Here is a 13437-nt window from a genome sequence, read left to right as displayed (position 1 = left end):
GTACTATGCCAAGTGCTTCACAAAATTAGATCACCTTTTTAGATGAAATGTTAATAAAAATTAAAGCTATAGCTAGTAGCATGCCTGTGTTTGGGCTCCTGGCCAGCAAACAGGCCATCTGTGTGAAAGAAAACAGACTAACAATTTTGGACTCTGTTCTCTCTTGGTTACGTTGAGAACTGACCTCACCGGTGCTTGCTCAAATTAATCGCCTTCCAGGTTGTGTTTTCTTGCCACAGGAAACTTTTTTCCCCCCAATGCAAACCATGTGAGTTAAACTGAGAATACAAAAGCAAAAGCTCCCCACGCCCACAAGACCCTTCTGTAGCTGGGAGAGCTGTTAGAGGTCCCCGGAGGTCTGATCTTCATCACATACCATACATAGGTGGAGAGCTTGTTATTCCCAGGTCTCCGCCTATGAGAGGATACCCCCATTGTTTCTGAAAATGCTGACCAGGACTCATAACTTTCAACAAAAATTCCTCTACTCCTACAACAGCAGCACAGGCAGAAGCAGGAGCAACAGATAAGTGTTTTGATGAATTGCAAGATGGACAGGGCTTGCAGTGCCCCCAGCCCTGCTGATACCAAATGCCTTTAAGATACAGCCTTTCCCATCCTAATCTACAAAGGAAACAGGAAAAAGGAACTTAAAACTCCCTGTGCTCAGACAGAAATGAGACTGTTACAGCCTGCTTCTGTGCTGTTCCTTCTTGCCTCGAACTTGTAAACAAGAGCTAGCAGAACATGCAAGTGGAAAGTCACAAAGCTCTGGGTTTTTGAAAGGATCCTTGAGACCTCATGCACATCTGTGAACGCTGGATGGAGAGATTTGGGAAAGCATGGACTCTTTAGCCGGCCTCGTGCTCTATGGAGTCAGCTTGCTCCTTTCTGGTAAGGTTTGGCTTTATTTTATTTTTATTTCATTTTTTTTTTTTTTTAATAGCGACTTTCTGGGCTCTCTCACCAGATCTTAGTGCTGGTTAACCAGGGGTAGCTGTAGCATCCGCACCGTTTCTCTAGGACTCTCCAGTTAATATATGTACTCAAAGTCCTTGTGGCAAAAACTGATTTTTCTAGAGCTCTTTTGGGTGAATGCCTCCTCTGTTGCCATAAACTCTCTGTGGACTGATTAAGTCACCTGATTTAGAAAGCTCTGTTTATTACTGTGCACTGTTTTCTTGCTCCTCATTCTGGAGTGTTTCCTTATTAATAAGCCAGAATAAAACTTGGTTTTACCTGCTTCAAAAAAAAACCCTTCAATTTTTAAAAGATAAAATTCATGTCAAGTATTATGGGGGCCCACTTAAGACAATGTGCAGACTGTTATTGTCAAACAAGAACAAAAATATTTTTCTGTAAAGATTTCATATTCCCATCCTATTTTAATGAAAGAAGCCAAAGTCTGGGCTTTGTAGTACATGATCTTTATTTCACTTTAAACAATATTTGGCATATAGCAATTCATAGTGCTTATTGGTCCAGTGAAGCTAAAGCTTAGACAGTTACCCAGATCACTGGGCACAGGAGAGTACCAAGACCTGGTGTGGCATTAAGAAGTGGTTGGCCAGAATGTGTTGGGACTTAGTGTACTTATTGCATGGATTCTTTCGATAGTGGTGTGCCCCAGTAGCTTTCTCCACGTGTGTGACACAGGCTGAGCAGCATTGAGATCTGAGTGGCAGATCACACATACATTATCATTGCCTTCAGTCTCTTACCTCTGGCTTGAAAATGTTGTAATTATTATAATGGAAATTAAATTGATATTGGAAATGAATTTGGGGAAATTTACTTAGCAGTGCAGTTTATATTCTTATTTTTCTTTGTTTGAAATATTAAGTATTTAAAAATTCAATAAGATAACAGAATCGCATACAGTTTGTTCTATATCACTTTCAAAAATAAATGTATTGGAGGGGCTGGGGTTGTTGATCAATGATGGAGTGCTTGCCTAGAACATGTGAGGCACTGGGTTCGATTCTCAGAACCACATGGAAATGAGTGAATAAAATAAAGATATTGTATCCATCTATAACTAAAAAAATTTTTTAAATAAAAAAATGTATTGGAAATTTGATTTTTTTTTTTTTTGTACTGGGGATTGAACCCAGGGGTGCTTAACCCCAGTCCCTTTTTTATTTAGAAACAAGGTCTTGCTGAGTTGCTTAGGGCCTTGCTAAGTTGCTGAGGCTGGTTTTGAATTTGCAATCCTCTGTGGCCTTAGCCTCCCATGCTAGTGGGATTATAGGCATATGCCAGTGAGCCTGGCAAAATTAAGTATTTTAAAGAGTAAGAATGTGTAAAACAAATTACTAAAAATGAAAGATTCTCTTAGATGGTTTCAGTATATAGATTGTTTTTATTAATGCAAAATGTTGATTTCTCTATAATTACCTTTAAATAATTATGATTCCCGATTTTGAGTTTGCTTTCTTTCCTGGACCCAGGGTTTACTTTCTTTCCAATTGTCATATTTATTAGTGATATAAAATCTGAAACCAATTCTACATTAGGGATTAAAGGAATGCAAAGTCCAGGTGCCTACAGTTTTTCTGATGTACCTTTTAGGTTAAATAATACACAGAGCTGTTTTAATTCACTTTTCCCCATAAATGACCATGTTGTATCACTTCGCAATTAGAAGCTTAGAAACATTGTCACAAAATGAAACAAAAAAATTATGTGGCCAAAAGAGTTACTATGTGTCTGAATTTAGTACCTTGAAGAAGGGGGTGGGGAGAAAGACCCCCCCCACCCCCCCCACCCCCGCAGCACTGATTTCCAGAGAATAAGCAGAGGGCAGGGAGGAGGTCATGTTCTTGTGAGACAGAAAGGGGGACCCTAGCAATGTTAATTTCTGGGGTAGGTCTGTTGTGTGGAGTCCTATCTTGTGTTCTCAGTTTTAGCTTCTGTGAACATGAATGCTCAAGGCCTGGCTGTTGTGCAAAAGCAATCTAGCTTGCTCGTGTCCATAGCTGTAGGAACCCATTCAAGCCAGACTCCACTGCAAGACTAGAGCAGTAGGGCAAGCGACGCTGTACGCTTATAGGTTTCTCTCTCGTCCAATGGGTAGTTTCATACTCCTTTTTTTCTTGAACCAAGAGAATTGGAAAAAATACAATCCATTTGCCTCAATAAAAGTGACTCTGATTGGTGAAGATGCTGACCCATAAGAGGTTGGAATAGATACGTAGCTGTCAGAAACCTTCCCACAAATTCTTACATTCTTATACATGCCTTTCCCAGTTAAGAATCATTGCCAACTTCAGCTTACAAACAAGTTCTAATAAACATATTACCTTTTCCTTACTCTCCCATCCTCAAACTAGGTAGTTCTCTCTGAAGAGTTGAATATATTTTCCCCTCCTGCACCAAAATTACTCTTTGTGCTTTATTAAGGAATGTGCTATGTGATCAACGCTGATGCAAAGGGAAAGTCTCTGGTCGCATGTCTTCATATCTCTATCCTGTCTCATTTGACATTTTAAACAGTGAATGAATTCAGAGATGGCAGAGATCTTCTCTGGGGTGGCAGAGGAAATGCAGTTATGGGTAAGGAAAGTGGGCCCAGGTGGAGCCTCCTTCTTAGCAAAGATCTTGGGCGACTAGAGTCAAGGTGGAGTAGTCAAGGGTGGAAGTCGAGAAGCTGGGATCAAAGTCACCCCTTGGGATTATTCTCAAAGGAGAGAGGTTTTACTTCCTTCACAGATGTCCCCTTTATGCATCCTCTTTGTAGGGAGGTCTTAGCCCTCCCCTTTCAGCCCTGTCCCGGGAGAATCTCCTGGAAGAGTCTAGTTCTTTTAAGAATCTCTCCAGAAGGGAAGGAGCCTTCCAAGTCCATCTCAAAAGACTGTATGTGCTCGGAGGGATTTAGATTAATGAGCTCTCAATTCTTCTGAAATTATCAGTGTCTCCTAAGGCTGTACTCATTAAAAGATAAGTATGTGTGTATGTGTGTGGTTGTGTGTGTGTGTGTGTGTGTGTGAGAGAGAGAGAGAGAGAGAGAGAGAGGGGGAGAGAGAGAGAGAGAGAGAGACGGAGAGAGAGAGGGAGAGAGAGAGAAAGATTGTGTTATGTGCCTGTGCCTGTTTGTTGTGGAGGACTTACTTGTTAGCACACAGAATTGGGATTCAAATAGATTTCTCTAGCCTACAAGGGTTTACTAAAACCAAAAGATACCATTTCAAAATAGATAAATGCAAAATTGTGTTTGGATTCAGTATGTTCAATTTAGGATAGAACTGGCTTGTTGAAAGTTTCTTATGACACCCAGGATTTTGGTAATACATAAATTTCATGGGAGCTAACACATGCTCTACTTGCTAAAAGATAATGCAGAAAGTGTATGTTGCATTAGCAGAAATAAAAGGCCCAAATCAGAAACAGTAATCATTTCACTCCAATCCACAGCTTAGAGCACAGCCATTAAACACCGATGATCCCAAGAAACTGGACAACAGACCTAGTGGGAAAGTCGAGGGATTGAAAGCATGAAGTCACAGACATGAGATGATAATGTCAAAGCCCCAATGGGATACCTGTAAAAAAGTTAATTTCTTGAGGCCGTATTATCCTCATCTTTTATAGATGAGACTATCCTTTTCTCAGGGTTGATATAAGGATCGAAGGTGATACTGCATGTAAAGTGCTGAACCAGTACAAATTCTCTTAATAAGTGAAGCCAATATAGTCAGAGGAGAAGTGTTGCTGTGAGGACCACCATGCTAGTCAAGACTGATGTCATCTTTCCCGGGATGCAGGCAAGTCTCTCACTAGTCAGTGTCCTCCTACAAGAGATCAACATTATCCAGTTCCTCAAATCTTGCGCTGGCCACTCCTTGCTCAATAAGCCAGCACACTTCACCCACTATTCAATGTCTCCCCTACCCATTCATCCTGCTCATGGCCCTTCTCCTTCAACCAGGCCAATCTCCACAATCTACACATTTTCTTCTTGGCTCTTGTTCATGCTGTTCCATCCATTTGGAAGTAGCATTTTCATCTTCATTCTCCAAACAGTTCAGCTCTGCCTGCCTGGGCCAAACCTGTCTCTTCCCTTAGTTCTGTGCAGCCCTTGGAGGCTGTGTCTTTGAGCTCTGGGCACATGAATTTAGTCCAATAAGCCTCTACAATATTTGAGAACAGATGTTATTTCTTTTCTATCCTCCTATTCCATGTATTTAATGTCTAATAATTTTTATTGAATAAAATTAAAGGTGGTAAACAACTGTTGATACTCCACAGCAGATCTGAAAGAAAAAGGAAATGTTGTAGAAAGGGTTTCAGCCTGGAGGAAATAGTAGTAATAAATAGTTATAATCAGTTTTTGTATTTGTTGTAAGTAGTATTCACTCTTATCCTTTAAAGTTTAGTTTATGTTAAATATTTCCTGTCAACAAAGTGAAAAGAAAACTTCCTTCTTCCCTTTGTTGATACATGATACATTCATTAAGGCATGTTTAAGCAGGTCTTTACTTGATATTAGATATTTCTGATTTGGACCTTATAGTTCTGCAAGTAAACATAATACAAATGCTAATAAAACATTTTTTAATTCTTGAAAATCTCAGATTTTGTAAATACCTCTATTTTGAATAATATCTATATATTAACACAAAATTTATCTCATATACCTACAATTCATCTTGAGCTTTTCAAGGACTACAAAAATTGTCTTTGATGCAATGAAGCCACAACATCCAATTAAGCCTGAATATTTGTTTGCTTTTCGCAGTGCTGAGGAGTGAACCCAAGGCCTCACACACAGTAGGCAAGCACTCTGCCACTGAACTATACCTTAAACATAAATATTTAATTGAATGTCTAAAAACGCAATGTCAACTTAATTAAACTTAATATAAAGAAAATGAATGATATTTGAAAATAATTTTAGCTTGAAGTTTTCTCACTTTCCAAGAATTACTAAATATCATGAATATTGCCAAAAAGCACAGCCAATCTTAGTTATGAGTTATGAATAGCCAAATAATTTAAAAATCAAGACAAAAAGAAAAAACTTCTCATCAGAGGGAGCACTCTATAAGGAGGTAGGTAGGGGTGTGAAATATCAGGGCAAACTTAAGGAAGGAAGTTGAGTAAATTTGGGGTATAAGATGGAAGTAGTTTTTTAAACTTTTAAAAATTCTTTTTAGTTATGCATGACAGTAGAATGTATTTTGACATCTACATGTATGGAGCATAACTTCCCATTCTTCCTATTGTACATATTGTGGAATTACACTGGTCATGTATTCATATATGAACATAGGAAAGTAATGTCCGATTCATTCTACTATCTTTCTTATTCCCATTTCCCCTCCCTTACCTTCTTTCATTCCCCTTTGTCTTATTCAAAGTACTTCCATTCTTCCCTAATCACGTCCCACCCCAAGAAGGATAAAGGTTGGGGTCAGATCAGAAAGGGCCTTAATAAACATTGGGGTCTTATCGGGAAGGGCCCTGTAGGTCATTGGAAATAGTTTGTGCCTCACTCTATATGTTGAAGTGTAGCAGAGTGCTTGTCCTATCATATTATATCTGATATATGCCTTGGAAAATTCACTCCAATAATGGTGTGGAGGATGGATTAAGATGGCAGGGGCTGTGGGCTAGGACCAATTTGGGTTCTCAACATTTCAGGAAGGAAGGTTATAGGGATGAACTGGGGTTTGAGTGGGCCTTAGGTTACGGTTCCCTGTGGGAGGTGGACTGAGGGAGGAGAGTCATCAAACTTCTGCATTCTTACTTGGATAATGTGGTACCATTCATTATGTTGGGAAACATGGCAAAAGGAACTCATTGGAGTTGGAGCAAATAATGATTTTGAGGTTACCTGTAAAGGGAGATAATTAGCAAAAGGTTGGCTCTCTAGATCTGAAGCTCAAAATAAGGAACTGGGCAAGAAATTAAGACAAAGAAATCTGTAGTTTATGGTAAGAAGAGTCAGGGGTGTGGGTATAAACCAAAACTTAAGGGAAGCGAAAGAGAAGATGTCCAAGGATTTGATGAAGCAGCAGTAGTCAGGGAGTTGGTAGGAAAAGAAAAACCAATTAGATTTCTTTTCCTGGGATTTTAGAGAATTGGAATTTCAGTCACAACAGAAGGAGCATTTTAAGAAGGGGATCAGTAAGACAGGGACAGCAGAGTGACAGTCTCCATGCTTGGCACTGGGCATGGGTCTGCAAATGTGTTATTTTACAGGGAGCCAGCTGCATTGGCAGCAGTGCTGGAGCAGGGCTGGGAGGGGTGTCAGAAGATCAGCTGGCGTCTCTCCCGGCCTTCAGGAAAGGGAATGTCTAAAGTTGCCTCCCTTATTTCTGGAATTTTAACTGATAACCCAGTTCCCACCAGTCTGGCCAGACTATTCCTTAACTCTCCGCATTACACGTGCAGAATAATTTTTTAGATGGAGCCAGGCCCGCTTCCTCCCACCCATACACCCCCACCCTCATCTCTTTCTGTCCCTTCAGGAATCTGACCATCTTTTTTCCCTAAGTGTCTGCCAAAAAGGAGGAGTACCTTCCCATTACTTGGGAATTGTGTCTAACATAGTGTGGGGGGGGGGTGACAAAGTCAGGGAGAAAATATAAGGACTAGTCAGAGCATGCGGCCGGGTGTTGTGGGTGGCTGCTGTTTGCTCCCTGCTTGTCACAGAGGCTGTGACAAGCAGGGAGCACTGGCCTGACCAGTGAGGTGTGTGTGGTGGCCACACCCATCTCGGCAGATCTGTCAGCTTTCCCGCTTTTGTTAGAGGGTGATATCATGCTTCCTGGGGGGAGCTCTGGAAGACAATGCTCAGCCACTTTCCTCCAGATACAATAGGCGGAGCCAGGAAGGCAGTATTGACATTGCTGGGGCCAGGAGGCACTCTACTGCTCTGTGGCAGTCTAACGGTGAACCAGCTTAACCTTGGCACACACAGCCTGGGTTGTGCAAGGCGTCGGGCTGCAGGGCCAAAGAGGACACCGCCCTGGGGCCAGGAGTGCTTTATGAGGATCTGGAGATCTGGGATGGACTTCAACTTCCCATCCCATGTCTAAACAATCCCAAAACAATAACAGTACTAATAATAACAACAACAAAAAGACTACCATAAAGTGACTGCTTCTATGTGTCAAGTGTTTAATATGACTTTTAATATCTCACAACAACTTTGCACAACAGGTACTATTGTTTTATTTTTTTTTTAATAGACGCAGTAACAAAGGATTTCACAGGTTAAATGATTTGCCCGAAATTAAAATGTAGTAGGCATACATTATTTTGAACTGCTCAACATTCCTACTTTTCAAGAACTGCCTTACTTTCTCTCTGTGATTCTGATGAGACTACCAATCATTGATCACAGAATGTTCCATTTATTTAATAACTGATTCAAATGAAGAATGCAGGACCCAATAGAGTTATTTAGACTCCTTCCCTGGGATTTATGAGGACTTTGAAAGCAAAGCTCTTTTTTCACTGAGGATACTATTTAGAGTTAGCTACTGCCCTGATCACCTGAAGGACGCTGGTCTTTCCTGGGAGCAAATGAGGCCCATAACACAGAACAGAACCAAGACAGGCATATGATACCATTTGATCCCTGGGTCTATTGGTTTGGAATCAGAGACCCATCCCTACGTCTTCTGGTTATGTAGACCAGTTTCTTTTAGTTGCTTGAGCTATTTTGAGTTGGTTTCTCTATCTTGAAAGTGAATCGTCCTGAATGACCTTGTCTCATCAGAAATGATGGAGACAAGAGTTAAACTGAGTGACATAAACCCAAATTGTGGGCTCTTTAAAATGCTTCACCGTGCTGTCTTCTAACTAGTGTTTCAGGGTCACCTCAGGCTGGTTCCTGGAAGACTAGGCTAATAGGGCCTATTCCTGTGGTTTCAGGGAAGATTATTAAAAAACAAAACAAAACAAAACAAAACAAAACAAAACAAACAAACAAACAACAACAACAACAAAACTACTTAAAAGTACTTTTAGAGTGTTAGTACATAGTAAGCCCTCAATAGAAACCAGATTTTCTTGATTGTTTGCTTATACACAAAGCTGTAGCCTCTCAAGCTTCCATTCCTGGTGCACACAATTCATCCTCTGGAGGAGACTCCCTGGCTTCTCTTCAGGCCCTAAGCCTGGTTTGCACCAGGGACGAGAGAGAGGTGCTTAGAGCTATGAGTTCTTGGGCTTTTGCTAAGTATCTGAATTGTCAGGTGGGGGATTTCCTTCTGTGGCTCAACCAGCTGACAAGATGGGGTTCTCCTCTTTTTCCCTGCCGGCCTACAATTTCCTCTCTTCTCTGGGTCTTGACGGAAACGAAGCTCTAGAATGATTTGTCATCTATAGATTCCCATCTTATTTATCCTGAGCCTGTTACTTTCTAGTTATTGACAATTAACTGAATTCAAGTGGTCTCTGACTTGCTTGGATTAAACTTGTTATTGAATTTTTTGGAACCAGCTTGCAGAGAGAGTCTGTGAGTCTGTGTTTGCAGGTGGCGGGGCAGACAGCTCTGCCTCACTTCACTGCATCTTCTAATTCTTCCTTCCCTTACACTCAAATCTTAGTGTCCATACCCCTGGCATCTTGAAAAACACTTGTCTTCTAGGGTTGATTTAAACATCCACCTATTTTGCTCTTCATGGCTCCCCTTTCAGAACCTAAGAAGAGGCTGGTGGTAATGGTTAGTTATTGCCAGTGACTTTTCAGGGCCAGCCTTTGCCTACTGTACCAACTTCTTGCGACTCTCCATCCCTCATGCTGTGTTACAGTTGTGTTCCTTTCATGCCGGGCTCTTTGCAGTTCCCAAATACTTATTTTCAAGCCTTCATGTCATTTTGTTTCTTCTGCCTAGAACACCTTCTTCACCTTCTCTTCTCCTGGCCTACATACCCATGATTAAGAGGGTAGCTCAGGTGTCATCCCTTTAAAGAAGTCAGACCTCCTTACATGAATTGCCTGAGGCCAAAAAATGTGCCCTGAGGCAGGTCCACACCTATAGGCCAGTTACCTAGAAGGTCATTCCAGGGAAGAGAAGTGAGAGATTCCAAGTGAGAGACCAGGGCAATGGAACTGCACCAGGATGCAGTTCTGAGAAGTTTCTGAGAAGTTCTACAAGATGACATGCAGAATTAAGAATGAAATGGAGTGACATTTATCCTCCCCTTCTATTGAGGGTGCTGTAGTAATTCAGTAGGCTGCTGCTAGTGAGAATGTGAGCTACAGTTAGATGGGCTCTGGGTGAACTACTTGGAGATTGCACCTGCTCAGAGCTCAGAAAGTGCCTCTGCAGGAGCAACTAGAACAAGAGCTGAGATGGGGGCTTACGCTGGTGCCCAAGAAGGATCAGACAGAGGTACCCTGTGTTTGCCTCTGTCATAGTGCTTAGGACATTAAATTGCAGTTTACAATTTTCTTGTCGTTTTTGCCCGCTGGACTTTGAGCTGTGCTTGATATTTCAATATTTTAGCATCAGGCATACATAGTACACTAGTGCCAGCAGAGAACTGATTTAATAAATAACTTTGCTTTAGATTAAATTTTCTGAACTAGTGCATCTCTAAATTGTCATATATACTATTGCTAGCTTGCTAGATGATTTTATGTGGTACTCAGAATAATATTTTAAGTTGTAATATTTCTTTGTGTATATATATATATATATATATATATATATATATATATATATATATATCTCAATTTCTACCTATCTATAGATAGATGTGTATGTATCATATCTATGATGTGATTTTATGAAGACAGTGCAATATGAGGTTAATAAACTTGAATTAATTTTAAAAATAGCTATGGAATAAATTATAGAGGTAGCATGCAGACCGAGTAAGAACCACAAAAGCAATATGTGAATGAATGCAGGTTGGGAGATCTGCTCTAACCAATCTTGTCCTTTAATCTCATCCTTTTTAGAACTATGTATGTACATGTGAGTTCAAATAAATACATTAAAGCAACTTGTATCCTAGTGACAGGAATAAAGTGAAAGGGTCTCATGGAAATCAGTATGTCTCAAAGGACTGCCTTGGGCTTTAATCTAGCTTCTCCCAGGAATCCTGGAAAGTTGGCATTCTTAGTCAAACTACAATCAAGACTTACTTTATGCTTTGGATACAGGAAAGGTCAGGCAGTTAGGCAGCAGGCCTTTCCTATCAATAGAGAAAAGGGTAGGTGAGTTTTATTCATTCATTCATTCAAGCTAACATTTATTAAGTTCTTCCATCGTCCTGGAAATCTGCTAGGCATTGGCCCAAACATAGTGAAGAGAAGAGCCCTAGTTCAATCAGCTTGCAATCTGGTGGTGAGAAGCCCTACTCTAAGATAGGCAGACAGAAGCATGGCAGCTGGAGCCAATAATCCCAGGAGAGAACTGGGGTCTCACCAAGAGGTGACATTTGAGAAGGATGGCTAGGATTAAGCTCGTGGATATTCAGTTGTGGAAGTGAGTAAAATCATTCTAGGCAGAGGGAAAATAATGAAAAAATGCAGGATAAAACATTTAAGAACTTAGGCGGTGGTTCCGTGTGGCCATACTGTCAGGTACGTTGAAAGAGGTGGCAAGGAAGAAATCGAGGAAAATGGGTCGAGAAGAAGGTAATTTGGCTTGAGATGGGCTGAATGGCAGGGACAAAGACATGTGGGAGCCTTCAGGATATAGCAGGAACTGTGCAAGGGGGCGAGATGGCACAGGGCCTGTCTGGAGAAGAGGATAGCATGCAGGTTTGGGTATACTTACATCAAGGGGTAATGTGGAGAGAAGAAGATGAAACACAGGGTCTTGAAAAGTTGAGCCAAGGGAGGAGGGAGTTTCAACTATGTCAAAAATTGTGGAATCCATCCCTAGCACTACAAAAAGGAAAAATAATTGTGGAGGCAGGATCAGGGGACAGAGACTGGAAATGTTGGCTACTTATTACTGTTGCAAAACATTTTTAGTGACTGTGAGGGGCTTGGGTTTAGGAGTAAGTAGGAGGTGGGGAAATAGGGCAGGTAAGCAGAGATTGCTTTCTGAGAGATGGCTCATGACCTGGCAGGTTCCATGCGCTTTACTGTAAGTTTGATTAAAGAGCAGACTGGTAGAAAGGAGGTCAGCTCCTTCTCTCTGTCAGCATTAGCTCCAGATTCTAGGCAGGATATACAGGGGTTTGAAGAAGGAGGGAGAGAACTGTTCCTTCCCAGACACACTCAATTTCCCCTGAATGTAATCCCCAAATTACCTGAAGTAAGCAATTATTTTACATGGTATTTAGGAACCACCCAGAGGGTGGATGTTTTTGAGGAGCCACACAGTTACCTAGAATAACAGAATAATAGAATGGTCAGATTTAAAAGATTATCTGTCCCAGTATTTCTGCAGTATCTTTATAGAATACCAATTCCCAGAAGATCATAGAATCCTTTTAAAATTTTTGTTTAATTATGATTATTATTTTTTAGAGATGAGGTCTCATTATGTTGTCTAGGCTGGCCCCTAACCCCTGGGCTCAAGAGATCCTCCTGCCTCAGCCTCCCAAGTAGCTGGGACTACAGGTGTGCATCTCCACACCCAACAAATCCATTTTTTTTCTTCTACTAGCTATCATGTAGAGCTAATGTTCTGTGCCTGTGTAAATCAGATATACTGATTTACATTAACTGGCTCATTTTACAGGTTCTTTGCTCAAATTCACTCAGCTCATTAGAACCTAAGTTCCTTCACTTTCACCAAGTGTGGAAGGTGATATAAATTAGAGCTTAAAGAGGGTACTGTGTGGCACAATGCCTGAGCTTGCATCCAACTTTGTTATGGTTTAGTTATGAAGTGTTCCCCAAGAGATCATGTGTGAGAAAATACAAGAAAATTTAGAGGTGAAATGATTGGGTTATGAGATTTTTAACCTAGTCAATGCATTAATCCCACAATATGGATTAACTGTGTGGTAACTGTAGGGTATGGCTGGAGAAGGTGCGTCATTTGGCATGTGCCTTTTGGGATATATATTTTGTTTGCAGTGAAGGGAGTTATCTCTCTCTGCTTCCTGATTGCCATGTCTTAAACTGTTTTCCTCCTCCACACCCTTCTGCCATGATTTCTGCCTCACCTTAAGCCCAGAGCAATGGAGTTGGCTGTCTATAGATTGAGATCCCTGAAACTGTGAGCCCCCAAATAAAATTTTCTTCCTCTAAAATTGTTCTTGTCAGGTCTTTTGGTCACGGCAGTGAAAAACTGATATAAACAAACTTTATTCTTGTATGGGTTAGTTTTTCCTGTGTAACAAACTACTTCCAAAACTTGATGACTAAACCAATACTTGATTGGTCATGTGCTTTGGGTTCTTTGAGGTTTGACTCATCCACGGGTGGCCTGGGATGAGTGTTTTTGCCTTAGGGTGAAGCGGCTGGGGCAGCTCTGCTTTTTGCTGCAGGTATGTGGGTTGTCTGGGTGGCTCT

The 13437-nt window shown here is 41.0% G+C and overlaps 1 protein-coding gene across 2 annotated transcripts in view; it reads left to right on the top strand.

Moving 5' to 3' along the window:
• Positions 1 to 485: 485 nt before the first annotated feature.
• Tek (TEK receptor tyrosine kinase) overlaps positions 486 to 13437 on the top strand; it is a 110943-nt gene continuing 97991 nt past the window's right edge. For both annotated transcript variants that reach the window (XM_076845930.2, XM_076845929.2), the window contains exon 1: positions 486 to 894. In XM_076845930.2, the coding sequence (XP_076702045.1) occupies positions 843 to 894 (52 nt within the window). In that variant the 5' untranslated portion in view covers positions 486 to 842. The remainder of the gene's footprint in view (positions 895 to 13437) is intronic.

This window comes from Callospermophilus lateralis, chromosome 2 (genome assembly GCF_048772815.1).
Source record: "Callospermophilus lateralis isolate mCalLat2 chromosome 2, mCalLat2.hap1, whole genome shotgun sequence".
NCBI classification, from domain to species: Eukaryota; Metazoa; Chordata; class Mammalia; order Rodentia; family Sciuridae; genus Callospermophilus; species Callospermophilus lateralis.
The sequence above is the reverse complement of the archived record's forward strand: the minus strand, read 5'-3'. Positions and strand labels throughout refer to the sequence as shown.